Source organism: Lepus europaeus, chromosome 3 (assembly GCF_033115175.1).
Source record: "Lepus europaeus isolate LE1 chromosome 3, mLepTim1.pri, whole genome shotgun sequence".
Classification (NCBI taxonomy): domain Eukaryota; kingdom Metazoa; phylum Chordata; class Mammalia; order Lagomorpha; family Leporidae; genus Lepus; species Lepus europaeus.
This window is the reverse complement of record NC_084829.1, coordinates 58,997,811-59,024,927: the sequence shown is the minus strand read 5'-3', so window position 1 is coordinate 59,024,927 and position 27,117 is coordinate 58,997,811. Positions and strand designations below refer to the sequence as shown.

Sequence of the window (27,117 nt, the reverse complement as noted above, 5' to 3'; positions counted from 1 at the left end):
TATGTCATTCAAATGGATATAAGTGTGTAAGAAAGAAAGAAACACCCAAACACTGGGCACTGGTTTTAGCCTCTACAGTCTCCAGTGTTTGGTAGGAAGAGGAGAAGAACAGATAGTCTGTATATAAATATCCTGAGCATATGAGCAGATCTAGGCAATCTTTTTCCCAAAATTCTTTAAAACTGAAGCTAGTGCATCATAAATTGCCCCCTGCCAAGAAAAATAAAGATGATCAACCTTTTCTCCACCTCTTTTATCATTTTGTTTTCTTTGTTATTTCTATTTCACACTACCAGTGAAATCCCAAGTACTTAAAATAAGGAGACTTACCTGATTGCTCTGATGAATAATCAACACCACATTCAGAGACTATATAACGTGAGGCCTTTTGGTCTTTTTGTGTGGCCTAACCATTTGGCATCAATCCCCCATCTGCAGCCCTTATCCTGTTTGGTATTTGATACTAAGTAATTTTCTTGCCACACTTTTACATATTTAAAAATAATTAGTAATTTAGATAATTTATAAAATGAGATCCAGGCAGAGTAATGTTTCATACCTAATTTTAAGCCAAAGAGCTTATTTCGGGAAAAATGATTGTACTGTAAATATAGGAGCTTAGGCAATATTTAAAATATATGAATTCATGAAAAAAGAATTTGGCTCAGTGGTAAGTTGCTTCTCCTTAGGATGCCCACATCCCATATCAGAGTACCTGATTTGAGTTCTAGTTCCTGCACTTCTTATCTAGCTTCCTGCCAGTGTGTACCCTGGGAAACAGCAGATCATGGCTCCAGTAATTGGGCCTCTTCAACCCATTTGAAAGATGAAGATGGAGTTTCTGGATCCTGGTTTAGTCTAGTCCTACCCTGGCTACTGTGGGCATTTGGGTAGTGAACTAGTAGATGAAATCTCTCTCTCTCTCTCTCTCTCTCTCTCTCTCTCTCATTCAAACAAAACAATAAATAAAATATTTTAAATACATAAATAATCCCAATACTAAAATAATCCAAATACTAATTTAAAATATGTTTTTGCATAGCATTTTTAAAAATTCTGACTTATGTATAATAAGCTACTCATTTAAATAGTGTCTAATCTTCCTATAAACAATTCATTCTGTTGTTCCATGAATATGCACTGAGAAACTCTTGTGTGCCAAACAGTATTCTGGAAAATCAACCTGCAACAGTGAAAGTCAATGAATAAGAGACTGAGTTCCTATATCAAGGAGCTTATATTACAGAAGTGAGAAATAACCACTAAAAAAACAAATTGTGCTTAAAAAATAAGCAAATTGTGCTAATGTATTTCTTTATATAATATTACAGTGGCAATTGATAAATGCTAAGCTGAACAAAACAAAGTAAAGGGTGGGTGAATATTAAACAGGATTATCATGGGAACATCTCCTGTCATTTTGATGAGCTCTCAAAGAACTGGACACTTAGGAAAACTTGTTCCAGGTAGCAGGAACAACAAATGAAAAGATCTTGACACAATCATGTGTGTGTCACATTGAGGGAACCTCTAGAAGCCCAGTAGAATGAGCAAAGGAGAAAATGGTGGAGCATAAGGTCTAAGAAACACTTGACAGACAACTTGTGTGAGAAAGATAAGAATTTTGTACCCTAAAAGAGGAACTACTGATGGATTTTGAGTAGAAGACTCGTAGGATCTAAGTTACTTCTATAAGAATAACTTTGATTGCTAAGTAGATAGTAGAAACAGAGCAAGCGGGGCAGAGACCAGTTAGAAGGATATGGAATTCACTTATGTGAGATATGGTAATTACTTTACTTCTACCACAGTTCTCTCTGCAGAGATGTATAGACATGTTAATGTTCTGGATGTATTTTGCAAGTAGAGGTTCAAGAATTTACTGTTTGATTAAACATTAGATGTGAGAAAAAGAGGATTCCAAGATTTTTTGTATAATGCTGAGGTGTTATCATGGACAAAGATGAGAAAAATGCAAAAGGGATGAGTCTGAGTAGGAAATAGATATTTTTATATTTTGAAATGTTAAGTTGGACATGCAAGTGGAAATGTATTGTAGGAAATGTAAATCCAGAACAGAGGAGAAGTGTCAAGAGTGGGGTCATAATTTGAGAGTCATCAGAGTGCAAGTGTTATTAAAGAAATCACAGCAGAGGAGATTGGCTAAAAATGAGTCTGGGTAGAAAAAGAGAAAAAATCTAACACCTGCGGCCCAGTGGTCTCTAGGGTTAAGTGGTCAGGAAAATTTGGGAAAATGGAGAAAAATAAGGAAATGAGGTGACTTGAGAGCAAGCGAAGTATTTGCAGGAGCAGGATTTGATCAACTGCGTCAAATGGTACTAAAGTAAAATGAAGACCAAGCTTTGATCATTGGAGCTGAAAATGTCAAGATGTTGACAAAAGCTGTTTCAGTGGTACAGGGGAACAACAGCTGAATTGTATGTCTTCAAAAGCACACAGAGGGAGAGTCAGTAAAAATAAAAGTAGAGGGATGGGAATTTGGTGCAGTAGTTAACTCACAGTTGGGAATATATACATCCCATATTAGAGAACCTGTTTCAAGCCCCAGCTCCTCCACTTCTAATCCAACTTTCTGTTAATCCACCCCGTGGGACACAAGAGGTGTTGGTTCAAGTATTTGGGTCCTTGCTTCCCATGTGGAAGACCTGGGTGGGGTTCCTGGCTCCTGATTTTGGCCTGGCCCAGACCCATCTTCTGTGGGCATTTAGGAAGTGAACCCATGGATGAAGGACCTTTCTCCATCTTTGTAACTCTCTACCTTGCAAATAAAAATGAAAATAAAACATTGTCTAAATATGATCAGAGTTGGCAAACTTGGTAGGCTTCCATAGGCTTGGCAACTCATGACGAGAGCCTAGGATGGTTACTGGCACCATAAACTAGAGTGTCAATTTGTTGGGTCAACAACAGGAGTCACTGTGCACTTGCTCCTCATGTGGGATCTCTGTCCTTAATGTGCTGTCCATTGTGATTTAATGCTATAACTAGTACTCAAACAGTATGTTTCACTTTGTGTTTCTATGTGGGTGCAAACTGTTGAAATCTTTACTTAATATATACTAAATTGATCTTCTCTATATAAAGAGAATTATATGTTGTGAATGGAAGGGGAGAGGGAGTGGGAGAGGGGAGGGTTGCGGGTGGGAGGGAAGTTGGGAGGGGGAAGCCATTGTAATCCATAAGCTGTACATTGGAAATTTATATTCATTAAATAAAAGTTAAAAAATAAAAAATGTGAAAATTTAAAAATTTGAAAGAATGAGTAGATTTAATGCTTTTCATGAAATTTTTCTGTAAAGATTTTATCAAGAAAGGAATAGTTGCTAAAGGAGACATATAGGTTAGGGAGAGTTTTTTAAAGATTGGCGGTATAGATAAGGTGTTTGGATATTAATAGGAATGATGTCATAAAGGGGTAAACTGATTCTGAATGATAAAGTGAAGACAGTTGTAAAGTAGGTGAGAGTAGACACATAAATTGTCTTTTGAATAACACATGGAGGAAAAATACCTTTTGACACACACTGAAAAGTGGAGGCACTTAGCGAATTATGGAGGGAAAAGAAATGTCATATATATTTGGTAAGTTTACAGACTTGCTGCAGCAGCAACAATGGAGTATAAATATAGTTTCAGTATTAGAAATTGAAGATGGATTTTCTTAAGGTAATAACATTGAAAACCACGGACAATCGACCAGCTTGTCATTATATGTAGCAACAGACCTTTGGTAACTTTCCTTTGGACAAATTTTGAAATATTACACTTGTGTTTTAGGGAAAATTTGACTTATCAAATTGGAAGATAGAGGTAAAAAAATACTGAAAAGACTGGAAAAAAAATCACAGAACTTCTTGTCAATAACTTGTATTTTTCCTACTGAATACGTCTTTAGGATTGTGTTTTATTTCTAGCAGTTCCTGGGATGTTCCTTTAGCTCACATTTTGCTTTCAAATTCCATATGAGAGTCTGGGTTGATTCTTCCTAATCTCACTAACATTGATTGCTGTCTGCATCTGTTTCAGTGTGCCTGAATACTATGACTACGGTCACGGAGTAACTGAGGATGCCTATGACAGCTATGGTAAGACCTTTGCTTTACTAAAACTCTGAAATCAGAACATCCATCAGTCACTGACAACTCAGAAATTACTTCTATCTTTCTCCCCCCAGTTTTTACAGAAGTCCAGACTAAATTGATTTATGTAATTCCAGGATGAGATTTGACTCACCGAGCCAGTGCCAGAAAATTGTACAGATCAATTTTGATGAAAATTTCAAAAGCAATTAATCACAATCACAGATCATTTCCAATCACAACAGTGAGCATTCTGACTAGTGTCTTACGAGTTTCACCATGTCCCCTGCCTGACTTGTTGATATGGCAATGATACCATATCTTTTCTGATGTCACAAAGATCATCAGATTGATAAACATTTAAAATAGCTTAAAATTTTTAAGGGGAGAATTGTTATTATAAAATAACTTTCAAGTTATTTTTCTAGCATGTAAACTTTTTTTAAAAAATTATGTATTTATTTGAAATGCAGAGAGACAGAAAATGAGACACAGGGAGAAAGGGATGGAGAAAGGAAGAGAGGAGGAAGAGAGGGAGAAGGGAGAAGTGAGGGGAAAAGGAGAGGGAGAGGAAAAGAGAGGGGAGGGAGGAGAGGGAGAGAAGTCTTCCATTTGCTGGTTCACTCCCCAAATAGCCTCAAAGGCATGGGCCAAAGCAAGGAGCCAGCAGCTCCATCTGGGTCTCCCATATAAGTGGCAGGGGCCCAAGCACTTGGAACACCTTCTGCTGCCTTCCCAGGCGAAATAGCAGAGAGCAGTGAAGCAACAGGGACTCATACAGGAAGCCAGCGTTGAAGGTGGTGGATTAACCACTGTACAACAATGCTTGTCCCAACATGTATAAATCTTTATTTTTTATTTTTTTTTTAATTTTTGACAGGCAGAGTGGACAGTGAGAGAGAGAGAGACAGAGAGAAAGGTCTTCCTTTTCCGTTGGCCATTAGAGGGTGAACCAACAGCAAAAAGGAAGACCTGTCTCTCTCTCTATCCACTCTGCCTGTCAAAAAAAAAATTAAAAATTAAAAAAAATTTAAAAAAAGAAAACTGCAACCGCATCCCCACTGTTTAACCCCTTCCCTGCTTTATTAAAAAAAAAAGTGCCAAATAATACCTGGCTGATAAGAATTAATAGTTAATAACCATGTCAGTCTAAAAAATGGATTTATCTCAAAAATACATTCTTTAAAATACCACTTCAAATTAATCATAAGTCTATTCTGAAATAATTTATTAAGTGCTCATGACATATGAATAGAGTACATCATATTTGACAGGCAGTTTCTGGCTCTTTAAAATGCATACGCAGAGTCATTCATTGAAAACCTTGAATAATTACAGTTATTTAAATGTTCACATTATTGAATTTTTATTAAAATTATACCAAGGGTACTCTCTTCCTCTGGATGGAGAGCAACAAAGGAGATGTCACATGTTGTCTGTGTGTTTGGGGCCACAAATGACAAAGGCATGGTGCTGCATGAGGATGGAGAAGGGCAGGTCCCAGGTGTCAGAAGGAAAGGAGTCAGTGTATCTTTCTTGGAAAAGAAGTCACAAACTGACTAACACCACTGAGCACAAAAGTAACGGGAAACTATAAGCCATCAACACAACCACTGGCAATCATAATCTGACTACTTACATATAACTCCTTGTTTATATCTTTAAAATGAATTGAAATTTTAAAATATTTATCTATTTTTTTTTGAAATGAAACAAGTGTTTGTTTTATTGACATACTAGGCTTAGCCCTTGTTTAACAACCAAGCCTAATAACAGCACCATGGTGAGACTCTGGCCTGCTTTTCCAAGCCATCATTTTACAATTTATTAAGTAAACAAGGGATCAAATGTCTCTTCTCCACCTGATGTGATCTTTTTATACACACACTGCTAATAAGTCCCATTTGGAACAGCTGAAAACCTTTTAGTAAAAAGCCTTAAAGATGAGCTCATGAACTCAGTTTAAATTTCACCAGTTAAATTAGGTCAAATGGAAGGAATGCAAATGAGAAGTGCCCAATCAGAGCCCATAATTTTTAAGTCACCAGCCCCACCCCACCCCACAACTTTAAACCACTTTGACTCAATTATTGAAAACCTACCTATAACAAAGTGAAAGGACTTATTTCCATTTCTCAACCTCTCAAGCCCAGGTTTTCAAAGAAAAATCTATCTAAGGAATATAAACCAAAAATCAGATAGGAAAATTAGAAAGCTGCATAGTTATGAATCAGATTTGTTCCACTAAACCAGGTTTCATACAATTCCATCAGTTGGTTCTGGATACACTCTAGAATTGACTGGGACAAAGTTTAGGATAGAAAAGCCATTAAGAAAGTTTTCTAACTAGAGAAGATGCAATTCAAAAAAATATGAAAAAAAAATGTAAAGTCGATACTCCCCCTCCCTTTATGTTACAAAGAAATAGATTTTCTGTAAAAATATATACAATTTTATAGACATACATTTACAAGTTGTTTCTATCTCAAAAATCAAGGATATTCTATATTTGTAACTAATTATTGAGCAGTCACAAGTCAAGTATTCTTGGCCATTACTAGGCTAACAAAGAATCATTCAAAGCAAGCCAAAGTAGAACAGGTATGACAAAGTAGAACAGCACTAACAATGCCAGTGACCTGTATACAAAATGAATTTCAGTTAGAAGTAATGGAAGTATGCCTAGAAGCCTCAGTACTGTACAACAGTGTGTGAAGGGGAGCGTTTTCCTCTCTCAAGAGCAGGCAGTCCCAGGTGTTAAGGACTCTCATACCTGTTCTACTTTGGCTTGCTTTGAATATTTATTTTTATGATGAAATTTAACATAGGCGAAATCAATATGAAAGTGTAACTTTAAATAAAATTTCTTTGTTTTCTTTTTTTTTTCATTTATTAAACTTTTATTTAATGAATATAAATTTCCAAAGTACAGCTTATGGGTTACAATGGCTTCCCCCCTCCCATAACTTCCCTCCCGCCTGCCACCCTCCCCTTTCCTGCTCCCTCTCCCCTTCCATTCACATCAAGATTCATTTTCAATTCTCTTTATATACAGAAGATCAGTTTAGTATATATTAGGTAAAGATTTCAACAGTTTGCCCCATATAGCAACACAAAGTGAAAAAACTACCGTTGGAGTACTAGTTATAGCATTAAATAACAGTGTACAGCACATTAAAGACAGAGATCCTACATAATATTTTTTTAAAATTAATTAATTTTCTATGCCATTTCCAATTTAACACCAGGTTGTTGTTTTTTTTTTTTTCATTTCCAATTCTCTTTATATACAGAAGATCAATTCAGTATATAATTAGTAAAGACCTCATCAGTTTGTACCCACACAGAAACACAAAGTATAAAAATACTGTTTCAGTACTAGTTATAGCATCACTTCACATTAGACAACACATTAAGGACAGATCCCACATGGGGTGTAAGTACACAGTGACTCCTGTTGCTGACTTAACAATTTGACACTCCTGTTCATGGTGTCAGTAATCTCCCCTAGGCTCTATTCATGAGTTGTCAGGGCTATGGAAGCCTTTAGAGTTCACTGACTTTGATCTTATTCCGACAGGGTCATAGTCAAAGTGGAAGTTCTCTCCTCCCTTCGGAGAAAGGTACCTCCTTCTTTGATGGCCCCATTCTTTCCACTGGGATCTCACTCACAGAGATCTTTCATTTAGGTCTTTTTTTTTTTTTTTTTTTCCCATGGTATCTTGGCTTTCCATGCCTACAATACTCTCATGGGCTCTTCAGCCAGATCCAAATGCCTTAAGGGCTGATTCTGAGGCCAGAGTGTTGTTTAGGACATCTACCATTCTATGAGTCTGCTGTGTATCCCGCTTCCCATGTTGGATCCTTCTCTCCCTTTTTGATTCTATCAGTTAGTATTAGCAGACACTTGTCTTGTTTGTGTGATCCCTTTGACTCTTAGACCTATCAGAGCCATCAATTGTGAGCTGAAATTGATCACTTGGACTAGTGAGATGGCATTGGTACATGCCACCTTGATGGGATTGTGTTGGAATCCCCTGGCACATTTCTAACTCCACCATTTGCGTCAAGTCCGATTGAGCATGTCCCAAATTGTACATCTCCTTCCTCTCTTTTTCCACTCTTAAATTTAACAGGGATCACTTTTCAGTTAAAATTTAACTGGGATGCTATTCACGGCTCTACTATACATTGAGTTCCTATTGTGGCTCTGTATGAAACAATTTAAAATGAAGATTAGGGATATGGAAATAACAATTATTAGAAATAATATGTATGTCTACAGGAGGTATCTTCAAAAACTTCATAGAAATGGAAGTTATGAAAAAAAAAACTATGCAGGGGTTTCAAAATTTTTTTTGTAACAAAATACTCTTACCTTTTAATCCCATTTTCCATTAACTTTTTTTTTTTTTTGGACAGGCAGAGTGGACAGTGAGAGAGAGAGAGAGAGAGAGAAAGGTCTTCCTTTGCTGTTGGTTCACCCTCCAATGGCCGCCACGGCCGGCGCGCTGCAGCCGGCACACCACGCTGATCCGTTGGCAGGAGCCAGGTGCTTCTTCTGGTCTCCCATGTGGGTGCAGGGGCCCAAGCACTTGGGCCATCCTCCACTGCACTCCCTGGTCACAGCAGAGAGCTGGACTGGAAGAGGGGCCACCGGGACAGGATCGGTGCCCCGACCAGGACTAGAACCTGGTGTGCCGGCGCCGCTAGGCGGAGGATTAGCCTAGTGAGCCGCGGCGCCGGCCCCATTTTCCATTAACTTTTTGAAATACCCTTAATAGGAAACATATTCATATTGTCATCTGCATTTCACAGATGAGGGACTAAGACTCACAGCATTAAGTATTGCCATTGTTTGATAATTAGCAAGACTATGAGTTCAAATGTATCTTTTTGGTTTTTCTTTTTAGTTCAGAGATGGGAGCAGAGTTCAGTAGTCCCTGGAAAAAAGAATAAAATCTGGTACCTTAAGCTTTACTTTGTTTCACTTTGAGAAAAAAAAAAAAAGGTGTTCATCTCAGTGAAAGGTCTCTAAATCCTCCCGGCTTTTATTCTATTATTGTCATAGAAGGGAGGTCATCTATGCTATTTTACTGGGAAAACAATAAATAAAATTAATCCAAAGTGAGCGCACTCACTGTCCTCCACATTGCAGCTTCTTTGGCAACCAAACTGACCTGATCTTTTGCTGCTGTAGGAAATAAGGCTATTCTCTCACACAAAGTAGGCATATTTTCAGAAATTGTTTTATAGAAAAATAGATTATAGACACATTTGCACAGGTTTCACTCATTTGGTGACATAGAAAGTACTGCTTTAATTTTGTTCCATACAGATTTTTCACTCTTTGGAAGGAGGAGGTCAAAGACATAAGATGGTGTTTAATAAGAATACCAGCATCTAAAACCCAGGGCTACCAAAGCCCCACGAGTAGGCCAGTCAGTCTGAGATCTGAGGCTGCCCAGCATCCCAGAGCACCCACGCCTATCAATGCAGGATCTGAATTCAGCACAGCAGTAATTGTACCTCTATTGTTTCAAGCATATTCTTAATTCTTCCTTATACAGGCATCCACCCACATTCCTTGTCTAATTAGTTAATGAGAATAATAGAAGAATAAGAGACAGTCCACCCCTTTCCTTAATTCATGTAACATTTTGTATATAGGCATTGCTAGTCTCCAGGAGTAAGATGGTGTACAAGAAAGACATTTTCCCTCCCTAGTACCTGATCTTTAAAAAGCACTGTAAATTGTTATAGTTCTATACAAAGTCATAGAACATTATTCATTTACCAATATTTATTTAATGGCTATCATCCATACCCATTGTTCTCAAATCTGGAGATACTACAGTGAAGAATCTCTTAATGACAAGACATTATTATGTTCAAATAAGCCATTCAAAGTCAAATTTCATTTTTAAAGTGAAATCCTTAAATTTTCCACTTAGTATATCAATATGAGGAAAACCCCACTATTAGCTTTACTTTACAGAATCACATGCACTAAAATCAATGGCAGGAATGAAATTGATGATACCTGATAGGGGAATTCATGAAAGATGACATTTTTATTTCTTAATTGTTAATATTTTGACATTTTGAAATGTGAATGCTACATAAGGAAAGGAAGGAAAGCATGTGAATAAAAGCTATTGCTTCTCAAATTTCCAGCAGAGATTCAGGGCTGTAGTCAGGAAAGCATGCCTCACCTCTGCAGCCCCGCATGTCTTACGTTATGCTTTTATAATTATCTGATACAGCAAAATATAGGGAAACAAACAACTCCCAGTTGTTTTAGAAGTCATACCTGCTCATAAGCACTAGATTCTATTTAGAGTCAAATTACATTTTACCAACAAGTGATTCTCTGCATAGAGAAGGTAACCAGTAAATTCTTTGTAATAAAGTAATGAAAAGGTAAAAAGAGATTTAACTGTTTAGACAGAATTAGGAAGATATCATCTAGCCAGAAATTTTTGCCTAATACATTTAACTCACTTATTTTGCTAATATTTTAGTTCAGTTGGCCATACAGAGATGCATAAAAATAGACTATTCTTTAGGGCCATCAACTTTTGTCTTCCAGGATCTGCTGCCATTCTTTGTCATTATTAAGGAGGCATACATTGAAGCACAAAAGCCATATTCAAGTTTTTTTTTTTTTTTGTCTTTGTTTGAACATATTGATACATCAACCTTCTATGCATTTTAATCTAGAAAGTGCTTCCTGATTTTCTGTCAGAGGAAAATTATTCAGGACAGAATCTAATGGCTTAATTTGTTGGGGTCAGGCAATGACCTGCCAGAGGTTGAGGACTAGAGATCAAAACAATGCATTGTGACCTCTTCTATGGTACAGATTGTACAAAACAATGGTACATGGGTCATGCCATGTATTTGAGGAAGGAGGCTGTTCCACTTGGGTTAATGATTTTCATTAATTTTCTGTAACTCATATATTAACTAGTATCTATTTATAGCTTATATTTAATTAACTATGGACAGTCTTTTTAAAGACAATGACTTTCTTCCAAAATATAAATCTTGAATTTCACTTATCATTAGTTTCCATTCCTAATTAGTAACCTCTCTCTCACATTTTGGTTGTATCATTGGCATAGACATTAAATCCCAAGAGAATGTATTTTTCCAAATTTAATAGCACATTTCTCAGTTTCCTGGCAAACTCTAGACTTGCAGTTATGTGAAGAAACTCATAATCAATTGTCCCAAGCCCCTTCCTCTCCTGCTCAACTGGTAAAAACAACTGTGGGAAAACAAGTGGAGAGATTGGCAGAGAGAAAAAACACTCTCCAAAGTAACATGGCTCTGCATTTGAAAGGTTCAGACAGGATCTCTCATTCAGGCTTCCTACAGAAATGAATGTAAGCAACCAAGAAGAAATAAAAATCCAGTCTGGTAGCGTGACACTTTACTTAAATTAATGTATCATATTTTCTGTATCATCACATTTAAATTGTTGTGTCTTTGGGGCCCATATTTCATTGTAGAAATAACAAACTGTTGACTTCAAGAAAATCATTTATCCTTTTGTGGTTCATTACAATTAAATTATTCAAGTATTTTCCAACAATTTAATATTACATAGTAAACTATTTTCTAACAACAATAAAATATTAAAATCTAATGATTAAATTTTGTAAAGATCATCATATAATCTTATCTGTTAAAAACAGTATTTAGTATTAAATATGCTGTACTCATTCATTATATAATTGATAGTAAATAGATTTGTTAAGGTAGTACTTAAATATTACATATTTGATCACTTAAATTCATTTTTAGGTCACAAATATTTTATTTACAGGAATTCTAAGTCAACTTCTGTATTTCAGAGTCACTAAAGTTGTTTTGGGTAAGTTTGAATAGCTCACAATTCAGTGAAAGTGTATTTAAAATACAGTGCATACATTAGCTTGGCTAAGCAAGGCTTTGCATAAGAAACATTCTCTAAATTCTATCCAAGATTGGCAGCTAAGACCGGGCAGCAATATTCTCAGAGAAAAGAGCTGTTTATTAGAATGTATTTAATGTATGAACTGAAGAGCTAATTATGCGTCCATTCTTTTGTGGCATTTTAGCTGACAGCTGTGTGGAAGCAAGGAGGATAATATTAATACACTGTCTGGAAGTGAATGAAAGCATTTACAAAAAAAAAAAAAGATTTTTGTACCGCATTTTAGGGCATTTGAGTGCCTCACTTCAAGTCAATTGCAGAACATGAACACATTCATTTTGTGTTGAGGAGCTGGAATGATTATTATCCCAGTGTGAAAATATGCCCTGCGATGATTAATCTGTAAAAATAACAAAGAGAAATGAAGCCAACTGGTATTCATGCCAGCCTGTTATTCAAGGACAAAGTCTATCTATCTTTAGTAGTAAATACAAATATAAACTTGAAAAAACTGATTTTATAAGTGGAAATGAATTTCATTAATAATAAATTTGCTAATGAATTTATCACTTATAAATAATGTATGCAAACAGTTTATTTTTCCTATGACTTATTAATATTGAATTTATTGCTTAATAGGATACTAACAAAATCATTGGAGTTATTTAACTTTTAATATAAAATTTTTCTTTTAATGTTTTTATTTATTTTATTTGAAAGGCAGAGAGAGGGAAAGAGGCAGTGAATCCCATATGCTGGTTTACTTCACAAGTGCCTGGAACATCGAGGGCTAGGCTGGACCAAAGCGGGGAGCCAGAAATCCTGTACTCAATCCAGGTCTCAAACATGGGTGGCAGGCATCCCATTACTTGAACCATCATCTACTGCCTCTTATGGTGCACATTAGTAGGGAGCTAGAATTGAGAGCAGAGTGAGGACTCCAACCAGGCACTCTGAAATGACATGGAGTCCCCAGTGGCAGCTTAACTGCAGCTCCAAATGCCAGCCCCATGATAAAGAACTTTAAACATTGTTTCCATTATTTGAGATTCTCAGTTTACTTGAAAAGATCATGTGTGAAAGCTTTCAAAATCAAAATGGAGTCTGATGTGTCACTCTGCCCTCCTTAAATGTAAATAAACAAAGCCAAGAGGTTATGAACAAAAGCTTCTTTGCTTTTCTTTCTGGCTTTATTTGAATTGAAAGTAAGAAGGCCTAACTGAAATTGCCCTCTTAAAGTATCTTAGAATTCAGTTGTAAAATTAATTTTAAAAATCAGCTAATTTTTTTTCTCCTACTATTTCAGAGGTTTCAATTAAAAGGCTATCTAGGGGCTGGCGCCATGGCGCATTAGGTTAATCCTCCCTTATGGGCGCCGGTTCTAGTCCTGGTGACTCCTCTTCCAGTCCAGCTCTCTGCTGTGGCCTGAGAAAGCAGTAAAAGATGACCCAAGTGTTTGGGCCCCTGTACCTGCATGGGAGATCCGGAAGAAGCTCGTGGCTTCTGGCTTCGGATGGGCACAGCTCCGGCTGTTACGGCCATTTGGGGAGTAAACCAACAGAAGGAAGACCTCTCTCTCTGTCTCTCCCTCTCACTGTCTATAACTCTACCTGTCAAATAAATAAATAATATCTTAAAAAAAAGATATCTAATCCAGTTAACATGATACTAAATATAGATCATGCTACCAAGGTAAGAAACGATCAAAAATAGTGCATCACCACGTTGCTACATGTCTTGCTTATTTTATCGTGGGTGTATTTACAATTTCAATTTTATTTTGTTACACACTCTTGAACTCAACATTTTAAGGCAAAACTGGAACATGTTTTTATATAGTTTGGAAATTGTTAACCTAACCTCGAGTACACAGTTAGAATCAACTAATGGTGAGCTTTAAAAAAAATACTAGTGTCCTCTTTTCACCTCAGGCTGGCTGCATCAGGCATTGGAAATGAACCCTGGCCCTGAGGATGGTTGAAGAGTTAGCTTTGTGGTCCTGCTGTAAGCTAATATTGAGAATAATTTTTAGGTAGACATATGCATGAAGGCACAGTGAAAAGTAGCCTCTAATCTGAATATGTAACATCCACCGTTTGATAATTATCTTTATAAAAGCTCTCACAATAATAAGCCCAAGTTACTCAAGGCATGCACTTTTCCCTGTCAGTGTCTGCTGCTCTTTTTTTTTTTTTTTTGACAGGCAGAGTAGACAGTGAGAGAGAGAGACAGAGAGAAAGGTCTTCCTTTTGCCATTGGTTCACCCTCCAATGGCCACTGTGGCCAGCACACTGGGCTGATCCAAAGCCAGGAGCCAGGTGCTTCTCCTGGTATCCCATGGGGTGCAGGGCCCAAGCACTTGGGGCATCCTCCACTGCACTCCTGGGCCACAGCAGAGAGCTGGCCTGGAAGAGGGGCAACCAGGACAGAATCCAGCACCCCGACCGGGACTAGAACCCAGTGTGCCGGCGCCACAGGCAGAGGATTAGCCTATTGAGCCGCGGCACCAGCCTCTGCTCCTCCTAAGTACTGAGAAAATGATTAGTCAAATCCAAGCCAAGCATTTGCCTCTTGAAGGTAACACACAATTTATGCACAGACTCCTTTTATAACAATGGGTATTTTATAAGCAAATCAGCAGTATAGCAGAGAACTTGCCATTTTAAATCCACTTTTTAAAATTGTAAGTTCAAGTAATGAAAAATATAACTTACTCACTTTTGAACAATTGTGTGTTTAATAGTTGAATCTCAAAATTGGTTTTCTCTAAAATTTACCCTCCAGATAATTCACAAAAAAATTATAGTGTACATGAAACTAACAACTTTCTTGTTGAGACAATAAAACAAGCCATAGGAAAGCCCTTTTATTATTTTCTGCAGAGTTAATGGCATAATCATTTTTAACTAAGGAAAAGAGGAGAGCTTAGTGATTTCTTATCAAAATCTTGGCATGAATAGCTCACATATAAAAAAGGCATATTGAATCTGACTTATGTTTATTTATAAAATACAGAAAAAAAGGAATTGTTTTGAAAGCACAGAAGTCAAAATATAAATGTTTCTTGTCTACATGGATGTATTCTAGCTGAGGAAATAAATATCCAGGGGATGTGACATCTTAGGGATTTTTATAAAATTTCCAGTTTAAGATTTTTATATTTATTAAAAGATGGCATGGATTAAATAAAAACAGTAACTAAGATACATTATTCTGAAATAAATGTGCCATACATCATTTATCAAGCATGCCATAATGTATGGAATAATTCAATGAAACATACATATTTATTGATGGAAAACTATACCTGTTGAAATGTAATTATAATTATTGATGACTTATAACTGGTGTCTTTTTGTATCAAACAAACAACTTAATTATACAAGTACCTTGCTAAACTTTTGGCTTAGCTGGTAAGAAGACATTCCAGGGATAATTTGAAAATTTAGAAAAAAAACTAGGATGGTTGGGTGAGCCTCTCTGGGGCCTGTGATTGTCCAGGCAGAACCTGGAAGAGGCCGCCTCATGTTCAGGGAGTGCAGCAGTAGACAACGTACAGATGTCCCGGGTCAGTACTGCGAAATAGAAATCCTGGTAGAGAAGGATCCAGACACTGAGAAAGACCTAAGATTCAGGCTGCTAAGATTGGAGAGAGCAACTAAAAATATGAGATCACTCTCCACAAAATCACCTTCACAGTATGTAACAGTCACAAATTTGGGTCTCCAGGCCCATAGTAGTTTAACCAACTGGCTACAAATAGGTGGAATCCCAATTTCATTTGCAAGAAAAAGTCATAGAACTAAGGAAAGTGTTCAACTTGCAGTTACAGTTTCATTCTGGCAAAAGGGTACAGAGCATGGGCCAAGGTGAGGTCTGGGAGGCTCCCAAACCAAAAGCTCCCAGCATCTGTTGCCCTACATCATCCTCCTGGCACACTGATGTGCAATAATATGAATAATATGCACAGTGTGAACAAGCGGGAAAGTTCACAAAGGCTTCAGTGTCCAGAGGTTTTATTGCTTTTACCATGGAGACATGATTTGATTGAATCATCTGCATATCCATCATTCTTTCGTCCTCAGGTTGGACTGATATCCCATGAGCCAAAGCCCAGACCCTCTGATCTCCTGGTTGTTGTTCTGACAACATCAGCTCCCATCCTGAATTACCCCGGGAGCATACATTGTCAGTTGTCCTGGAGGCCCACCACAAATAACAAAGACACTCCAATCACTTAGGAGATTTTAGGGTTTGCGAGGTTCTCTCCCAGTAACCAGGGACAAAGACTAACTAAAATATTTCCTGCATACTTGATGAGATTGATTTGTCTGTATGGGGAGGCAAGCAAAGGCACTTTAGCACAAGAAGCACAGGCAGTCACACAGCAAACCTAACGTTTTCTGGAGTTTACAACCAGTATTTTCTAACTGCCCTAACTCAGTGTTATTCTGAGAACATACCGTGGGCCCATTTCTATTATTATGAGATATAGAAATGAGGGATCTAGGAGAAGTAAGACAAGCAACTATAAACCTTTCCTATAAAGTTCTGTCACCAAGTCTACCATCATCACTGAAGTAGAGAAAGAATTGAAATCTTTGAGAATTCTAACATACTATCTTGTATCTAGTTTTATTTTTCCTTCTATTATTTTTCCTACTATAAAGTCCTTATGTGTATTTCAAAAATCTATGGCTGAAAGCCGGCGTCGTGGCTCAACAGGCTAATCCTCCACCAAGCGGCGCCAGCACACTGGGTTCTAGTCCCGGTCGGGGCGCCGGATTCTGTCCCAGTTGCCCCTCTTCCAGGCCAGCTCTCTGCTGTGGCCCGGGAAGGCAGTGGAGGATGGCCCAAGTGCTTGGGCCCTGCACCCCATGGGAGACCAGGATAAGCACCTGGCTCCTGCCTTCGGATCAGTGCGGTGTGCCGGCCGCGGCGGCCATTGGAGGGTGAACCAATGGCAAAAGGAAGACCTCTCTCTCTCTCACTGTCCACTCTGCCTGTCAAAAAAAAAAAAAAAATCTATGGCTGAATTCTTGAGGCTTCTGATTGATTCTGGATTTTATCTAGGAATAATAAGGTATTTTCAATCACACAGTAGTCTATGTTGTGTCCAATTATCATTCCCCATATTTTTTCTGAAATGGAAAAGAAATACTTTCTCCAGAATTCTTTTTTCTGTTTATATGAGATCTTAACTAAAAGCAAGAAGATAGACACATACTTACTTTAAAATAATAGGAACACTGGCCTGTATTATTTCACAGCTGAAAGATACTACACAGCAGAATCAAGATACAAATTCAAATTCAAATGTATACATTTATATATATATATATATATATATATATTCAATTTGTTATCCATTCATGGATAGTCATTATAAATGAAATGATTGAGAATGAATTAGCTTATTATTCAATATGACAATAAATAATATATATAGGACAGAAATGAAACAGATAAGACAGTTTCATAACACCACCACCAAAAAGGGTTTGAATTATAGTGATTCATCCTAGTGTTCCTCAACTATTAGCAGAGAACTTTGCCAAAAATCACCCGCTACAAGCCAGACTACCTGGAGTTCTGTTCTTGGTACAGCCTGACGCTTCCGCACAAACTTTTTAGTATCCTTAGAACTCACAAACAGAGCAGTAATTCAACCACCTAAGTTTAGACACAGCTGATAAAACTAAAATCAGATTACTACTTGGAAATCAGACATATATATATATATTTATTGAGTATATTTGAGGATATCAAAAAGTACATTTAAAAATATAGAAGAGGAAGAAAACAGTGTTGAGATTCCTATGACCATATTGAAAAGAAATACTTACCAAGAATTTAATTCTCAGATGACAAAATCTAACCAGGGCACAGACCCACATTCTGTTGATAACACTTAAAATTAATAAAGAAATACCAAGCACCAACTAGTTGGGCCACAAATTATATTTTAGTATTTTACCCACAAAAGTTTATATATCTTGCTTTATTATGATTTATTCATGTATATTTCAGATGCCCTCCTGTATTTGGTCATTTATATTTTCAATATGTATTAGCTTTACTATATTGTTTGATTGTTGTAAGTTGTTATTTATTTGTTACTTGGTCTCAGTGGCTATTGGAAACATGTATTTTAGAAAACTACTTAGGGACTTTCCTGAAATCTTTAATCTTACTTCAAAGACTGAAGTGGATGTGGCTGCTTCTGAGGTCAATTTTGGTAATTAGGACACGTCTCTTAACAGTGAAACGATAGTCTTTGAAAGTCCCAAAAGATCCAGCCCATTTCTGGTTTCTGGGGTTCCTACTAGCAATTATCACCACTTTAAGATAGGTCAGAATACATGCCCAATAAGCTACTTTATAAAAGTTAACTTATCATTAAATTAAAATGTAAGCTTTTTCTCAACATATTAAGCAAAGTCAGATAATTCATTTGCCAAAATAGGTAATAGGTATGTGGAGTCTGAGTGTTTTGCACTTTAAACTGGTTTGTTTTCTTGGTTCTTTTTCCTAATGGCTGAGTCCATTCCCATGCCAACATAAATTGACTGTCCTTTCATGAAGAGGATTTTAAAATTTGAAATTTGCCAGTAACAAGCCTTGTACTTCTAGAGCCTAGAAATTCACTGAATACCACAGAATACTTGCACTACAGGTAATAACCAAGTCATCCACTCCAGTTGCCTATCGTGAACTCAGAACTCAGACCATGAAGGGTCTTGTGTGGAATTTCTTACTAAGGAATTTGAATACGATCCTGGGTGTGCAACAAAATCAAGAGAACAAAGAGAAGGGGATATGTGGATTTGTGTAATATACATATATAAATAAGTAAAATTAAATAAATATATATATATATATAATGGAGCCACAACAAAAGACAGCAAGATAGGTGAGTATACCACACAGAATTGCCAGTGACCTCCTGTGAAATAGAGTTGATAGGTATGGAGAGAAATGGATATATTAAATATACTTTAAGGGAAAAGAAACAAAACCTGGGGATAGCTCAGAGTGACTGGGTGAAGGAGAGAGGGGATCGTTAAGATGCCAAGGGTTTTTGCTGGGTAACAAGGTAGGTAATAATATGACTCACTGAAAAAAGGAAACATGGGAGAAGGATTAAGCAGTATAGGCTAACGGGCAGCAGGAAATGAGTTCATTTTTGGGAAAAACTGACTCTGCCACCCAAGAAGATGTCCCACAGGCAGCTGAATATTCACATCTTCACGTCGGAAGCTCAGAATTGTTTATGACAATGAAAATGTGTCATCACTATATTATAAGACTCACCAAAGGATTCTTTCACCAAGAAGGAGGCAGAACCAGAATTCAAAAGCCGGCCAGGCTGGAAGACTCCTGGGACTGCTATTCAAGGTGGAAGGATTTGTCTGAGAGAATCCTGAGGCATTGTATAAAATGAATATGTAAAATACTTACATATAATGGATGTACTTAATAATTACCTACTGTGTGTCTGCCATGTGCATCATAACACCCTAGAGTTGAGAATTAAGTGCTTACAAAGACCCAATTCTTAGACCAGTGCCATGGTTCACTTGGCTAATCCTCCGCCTGCGGCACCAGCACCCCAGGTTCTAGTCCCCGTTAGGGCACGGGATTCTGTCCGGGTTGCTCCTCTTCCAGTCCAGCTCTCTGCTGTGGCCCGGAAAGGTAGTGGAGGATGGCCCAGGTGTTTGGGCCCTGCACCTGCATGGGGGACCAGGAGAAGCATCTGGCTCCAGGCTTCAGATCAGCGTGGTGCGCTGGCCACAGCAGCCATTTGGGGGTGAACCAACGGAAGGAAGACCTTTTTCTCTCTCTCACTGTCCAACTGTGCCTATCAAAAAAAAAAAAAAAAAAAAAGACCCAATTCTTTGTTACCTTCAAGGTGGATTATCCCAAGTGCTACTTTTTCCTAACACAAAATAATAAAAAGTTTGAAAGAGTGATAAAAGCTGAAAATGCATCCTACAACCCGACTGAATTTCCTGAGCGCATTACTGATGGTGAACTGGAAGTTAACAGCTTTTCTTTCTCACATAACTCAGTGTTCATCTGGGAAAGCAGATGCTGCCATCCTATTTCTCTTCCTACCATTCGGATACCCTGTGCATCCTAGATAGTAAGCTCTGCAACCACAAATAGTTGGAATGCAAATTATGCAGATGAAATTGTTGAGCCACTCAGTTCCAAAATTCCATTAATGTGCTAAAGTTCTCAAGCTAAGCAGATAATCCCATCTTCCATTTTGAATGAGTGAATGCCAGATTTGTACCTCAATAAGTTCAGCTGAAGCAGCCCATATTCTTATCAACAAAATTAAACCTGCAGTCTCATTTAGATAGTTAACTGCTGCTGGAATCACTAATTATTATATAACCCAAAAGGAAAAAAAAGTAACTAAATAGTGATTTCTAGGTAAAAAATGAAGATGAAAAACAGTGGAAGTCAAGAACTCTCTCAGATGAAAGGAATGAAAAGATGGTGAGACAGTTATAGATTAAAATTTTTCATGTTACCAGGAACTAAATTTTCTGGGCTATTGTCTCCTCATCTTTTTTTTTTTTTTTTTTTTTGACAGGCAGAGTGGACAGTGAGAGAGAGAGACAGAGAGAAAGGTCTTCCTTTTGCTGTTGGTTCACCCTCCAATGGCTGCCGCAGTAGGCGCGCTGCGGCCGGCGCACTACGCTGATCCGATGGCAGGAGCCAGGCGCTTCTCCTGGTCTCCCATAGGGTGCAGGGCCCAAGGACTTGGGCCATCCTCCACTGCCTTCCGGGCCACAGCAGAGAGCTGGCCTGGAAGAGGGGCAACTGGGACAGGATCGATGCCTCATCCGGGACTAGAGCCCGGTGTGCCGGCACCGCAAGGCGGAGGATTAGCCTAGTGAGCCGCGGTGCCGGCCTATTGTCTCCTCATCTTTAGAAGAAAGTGATACTAACCCTCCCCTAGGTAAATTTTGAGTCTTTGATATTAACACTGTAGTACAATGCCTACCATCATATGAGGATCATTAATTTCTTTTTTTAAAATACAGGAGGTATCTAAATATTAAATCAAAAGATGGATGTTACTGTTGTAGTGTTACAACAACAGTAAAACATTCAACCTAACATACACTCTTTGGGAGTAAGTAGTCTTAAAACAACCCATAAGTATATAATTGAAAGATGCTTCTTAATAGAATAATATTTCTTGGAGAGATTGGTAAGTTAACGGAGACCAAAAGCTGAGTGGCTCAGAGTCAGGGTGAATTTTATTCAACCACAATGTAATGTTCTTCCATGATTAAAAAAACCAAAGATGGGGCAGGCATTGTGGCACAGGGGGTTGAGCTTCCACCTGTGATGTCAGCATCCCATATGGGTGCCAGTTCGATGCACAGCTGCTCCACTTCTGATCCAGATGTTGAACCTAGGAAGGCAGCATAGGATGGCCCAAGTGCTTGGACTCTGCACCCAAGTGGGAGACCCCGATGAAACTTGGGGCTCTTGGCTTCAGCCTGGCCCAGCCTAGGCCTTTGCGGGCATTTAGGGAGTGAACCAGCAGATGGAAGACTCTCTCACTGTCTCTCTTCCTCTCTGTAACTGCCTTTCAAATAAATAAAAATCTTTTAAAAACAAAAAACCAAGGACATCTGCAGTTCGGAATGATGGAGATTAACTTAGGTTTCCTACATTAGTTGTGGCGGGGGGTTGTAGATTAAATCACAGCATACCAAAAATGAATAGTGTTAGCTGCCCTCTTTTGTTGTTATTGGTATAAAAGCTTTTGTAGATTTTTTTTTCAGATTTCAGAAATACAAATAAATAGCTATCTAGAGCCAGCAGTCTATGAGTATCACATGTGCCTTGTAGTAATAATCTCCAAGGTATCCTAGATCTTTTCTGAACTGATCTCCAAAATTAATTTACTCTGAAGGTGATATTTTAACCCTAGTTCCTGAGATATAAATATTTAAATTTATTAATCCAGATATTTAAATAATTCTGATTTTTTCCTGAATTTAACCCTTTGTTTTTATGCTTCATGTTTTCTCCAATACTCTTTGTGTTTAAAGTATCAGAAACAATCAGAAAACATGTTTCTGCAACTTTAAAAATCATCCTGACCTTTTTTTTCTGCAACTTTAAAAATCATCCTGACCTTTTTTTTTTTTTTTTTCCATTTTGTATTCTCCCCAAAGTATCTGGTTCTACCGAAGAAATGAGAGCACATTGAGAAATGCGCACCACACCACTTAATAGGTTGGATTCTGCTGAGAGCACAGTATTTGAGATGCAGAAGCTTTTGAAGTCACCAGAGTAATATTTAATGCACATGAAGGGTTACCTGAGTAATTTATACTCCTCTATCAAAGTAAAATGTTCCTCAGTGATGCTTATTAGCACGTAATGGAGATGCACTCTAGACATTGTGTAAAATGACTTACTAAGCAAAAAAAAAAAAAATCAGTGTGAGTTAATAACAAAAAGAGGTAAATTTTAAAAAATCATATATTTTAAACACATGCAACATGATATCCAATTGTGAACAATACTCTCCTAAATAGTTCTGCTTTATGTTTCATAATTGATTTTTAAGTTCTTTTTTTAAATGAGTAGCAACATTTATTTATGTGAAGCTTATAAATATTTATGGTGTTCTTACTTTGTATCTACATTGCAGAAAGTCTCTCTACTCAGAGATCTTAAGAATCCAATTTAGGAGCTGCTGTTGTAGCACACACAGCTAGGAAAGCGGTCGCCTGCAATGCCAGCATCCCATGTGGGTGTTGGTTCGTGTCCATGTGCTTCACTTCTGATCTAGCTCCCTGCTAATGGCCTGGGAAAAGAGGGGGAAGAGGGCCCAAGTGTTTGGGTTCCTGCCATCCATGTGGGAGACCTGGATGAAGCTCCTGGCTCGTGGCTTCAGCTTCGCCCAATCCTGGCCTTTGTGGCCATCTGGGGAGCAAACAATGGAATGGAACATCTCTCTGTGTCTCTGCCTCTTTCTGTGTAACTCTTTCAAATAAACAAATTTTTTTTTTAAAAAAAAAAAAAAGGAATCTAGTTTAGAAATAAGGCCAACCAGCACAAAATAATTACAACAGGAAAGTCTTTAAAGAAAATGAATTCTCCTAAATGGGGTAAAAAACATCTTTGTTCTCACTGTGATAGTGTATCTGTTCAGAAAAATTACTTCAATAAAATGATTAAATGTTACAGTTCAATCCAAGCTGAATTGAATGGTGACAGGTACTAGCTCCCACCACTATGTTTTCTCCAATAGTTTGAGAAAATATCAATTTTATTGTGTTATAATATGTGAATTTTCATGTTAGATTTCCCCTGTGATTGATTTCCTTAGGTTTCTTAAGCTGTCCTCATTTGCAAGGCATAGTACAGTGACTGGATGGAACATATGAGATCTTCAGTAACGACTAAAAGAAAAACAGTTAATGACGTTTTATTATTCATATAATATAAATTTATATAATATTTCATATATCATATAGTACTTACAAATCTAAATTTGGAAGCCAAGAAATAGTGGCAATTTGATCAAGTTACTGAAGCTCTGTTTCTCACATCCTGCCATGCTATCTTCCAGATCCACAATTCTATAACCATTCTAGAAATTTCAACTTGGCAGGTAGTTACTTAGCACTTTCTCTGAGGAATAATTTGTTACTTGCTGAATTCACATTCATAGTCTATTAGAGCATCTCACATGACGATGATGCTGATACTGGGAGCATCTTACTGCCTTCATCATTTTTTAAAAGGACAAAGACATTTCTATATTTCATTGTCGACAATGATTTTATAAAAATGACATCCTGGACCACATCATGGGACTGGAAACAACTGATCATAAGTCTAATTTATAGGAAGCCCTAAAATATTTTAAATTCACCTTGCCTGTTAATTCATAGAATCCCAAAAGGACAGATACATCCTAACTCCATTCCTGGACCTTTATAACTTCATATTTCAAAGAAACCACATCATGAGAGATGTTATAATGTGTTATTCCTTTCTGTATTTTGGTCTTTTTCATGTTTAACTTTCCATGGTAGTCTCAGATTAGAATACTTTCAAATTCCTGAGAATCACTTCTTATCTCAAATAAGTTATAGTAAAGAAATGCAGAAGCCTAAACATTGTTGACAAGGGAGCTGGCTGACCATATAAAGTTCAACATACACTAGGATAAATGCCACTGACCTAGCCTCTCCACACCCAATCCAAAAAAAAAAAAAAAAAAAGTAACAGGGAAACTGACTTGTATTATCATGTTGCAATTATAATTCAGGGTCTCTCCAAGTAACCATTCTGATATTAGGAAAAACCCAGGGAAGAGAAATTTGACAAACTCAGAAATAACCCTTTTTATTATCTTGTTTCACTATTGTTATCAAGAACATGTAAGAAATGGAACCGACAACTGAATCAAGTGAAATTAATATTTGATTTCCACTTCTAATTATACAAACTATTAAAAACTGTAAGATTATTGTCCAGGTAGGAATTCATTTTGGGATGAATTCACCTGCTTACCCTCATAGTTAATGATTATGGTAAATAACAGTATTTCCCATTTTTCTAGCCTTGAGCAAGGAGAAAAAGCATAGTATTCATTCACACAGAATTACAAAAGAGCATATTTTATGCAATACAATGATGATTTCATGGAATTCAGCAGTAAAATACTTTTATATTTAGCTAACTATCCTTTTCAAGTAAAATGGAACACTATGACAAATGCATAAGATTTGTAGTTATCAAGATTTAAAATCAATGTTAAATCTATGCAGTTCAATTTTACTGCTGTTCTTAGGTTGTTACTAGAAGCTCTTTTGATTCAGTGTCCACATTTATTTGTTCACTCATCCTGTCTTTTATATAATCTTCCACTGCATTCAGTCCTTGCAAGGTAACTTTTTTTTTTTTTTTCTCAGACACTGGGGATATAACAATAAGAAGTGATGTTACCAATTCTAATGTTGGCCAGCAGTTAGGCAATGAAGGGTTTTAGTAGATTAATCCACTGCCATAAAGCTTTAGATAAAGCTGTGTAAAGCTATGTCATTGGGTTAAGTCCCCAAGATTATGCCAGTTTACAACTCTAGAAAAAAAATCTAAGGATGGAAATCACAGGATTTGTATGAAGGCACACTTACCAGGAACATAGGAAAACTTGAAACCTGTAATATCCCAGCTCCAAAATTTCATGGCTACAATCTTGGATCTCTAACACTCTAGGACAACTAGAGCCAACAGTAGTACCTTCTTTTTGTTAAAAACAGTAAAGTGGGATAGATTTACCTCCAGAGTACAAGAACACTGACATATTCTTGTAGATAGGACATAAAGATGCATTTTACAAAGGATTGAGAAGGCACTTTCAAGCTTGTCATTAAAGTTTGCTATTCCTTTAGTACATCAACACAGCTCTATTTAATTCTACTCAACTACACACGTGGAATTCTTCCCCAAAATTTCTGTGCAGAGAAAGTCAGGCAGTTGGGAGTAAACTCATCCTCAAGAGATCACACCAGGAAGATCAGTATCCACTTTCTCCCACCAAAGAAAGGCAACATGGAGCTCAGCAGGGGTCTGTAAACATGTTCTATAAAAAGCCCAGACTATAAATAGTTTAGGCTTTGTAAGCACAGTGAGTTCTTTCATAATTACTTAATTCTTCCTTTGTAGCAAAGAAAACAGCCATAGACAATATGTGAATAAATGAGCATGTCTGTTTTCCAGTAAAACTTTCATTTACAAAATCAAGCATAGGGCCAAATGAAGCTCACAGGACATAGATTGCCTACCCTTTACCTGGGTAAACCTGTATCCTGAATAATGGTAACATTTCTAATCTTTATTTAGTTTCTCATTCTATGCTACATCTTGTCACATACTGAAATAAATATAAGCATGTGGAACGAAAGATACAATTTCTCACTTATCATTAAGTATCATTTTAATAATGACATCTTGATGAAAGATATCCACAGAAACCTATATTTATCCCTTTAAGTGCAATCTTTTCCAATATTGATAAAACATTTTTATTTTTCTACTTTGTAGATTGTTTGCTTTGCTTTATATTATAGTAAGTGCAATTTAAATTTTTCTCATTCTTTTTTGTAATCTTTCAGTATGAATTCTCAGTATCATTTGAACTACCCAGAGCCAGATGCCCTTCGTCAGCTGCCCTCAGTCTACAGGAATTTTCAAATTGATATTTTTACTGCTTCCAACTTTATGTCAGCTACCTATGGCAATATATCTCCTCTTCCTAGTAATCTCCTTCCCTATGTCCATACCTCCTTCCATTATAGACCCAGGCATGAAATCTTCTCTGTTAAGAACTGAATTCAGATTGAAAGACCTGTTCAATCTGGTTACTGTAACAACGTGAAATGTCACTATAAACACAGTATTAATTCCATTTGAAGAAAGGCTACATGCCTTTCCTGGGGACATTGACTTTGCAATAGCTATTCTTTATAGTATTTAAAAGTTTTGTGATTTGTTTCATGTTTCTTGGTTAGATTCCAAAATAGTATGGTTAGTAGAAATCTGATTAACAGAGATATGAGGATTCTTTCTTTATATTCTATATTCTATTTCTTTATATCCTATTTTCATATCACTTTGTTTTCTGATCTTTGGGAAAAACTAATATGGGGATTTTTTTTTAACTGATTTTGCTACTTAAAAGTTTCTCTGACCCTCATCCTGCTTATCTCTCACTAGAGTTTCATAGTACATTTTAGCACAAAGGATCTCAAGATCACTTAAGAATCTCCCTGGGAAGCATTTGAAAAATACCAACCCTTGGTTCCCACCCAATAGTTTTCTGATCAGTTGTTTTGGAGACAATGAAACACATTAGTTATTCAGGGACCAATTTAGTCTTCATTTTAGTTTATAATTTCAAGTGATTTTCAAATAAATCAAGAGCTAAAAAGCTTTTGTTTGTTATTTCAATTTCTTTTAGAAGTCTATATAAAAGGATTAAATTAGAAATGTTTTATATGGATATTCCTCTTTGTTTTGTAGCATTTAAATCTAACATAC

At 36.9% G+C, this 27,117-nt stretch overlaps 1 protein-coding gene across 1 annotated transcript in view; it reads left to right on the top strand.

Annotated features, from left to right (window-relative positions):
• KHDRBS2 (KH RNA binding domain containing, signal transduction associated 2) overlaps positions 1–27,117 on the top strand; it is a 629,201-nt gene that overhangs the window by 601,512 nt on the left and 572 nt on the right. Inside the window, exon 8 of the mRNA XM_062187562.1 lies at positions 4,048–4,106. Coding sequence (XP_062043546.1) covers positions 4,048–4,106 — 59 coding nt within the window. The remainder of the gene's footprint in view (positions 1–4,047; positions 4,107–27,117) is intronic.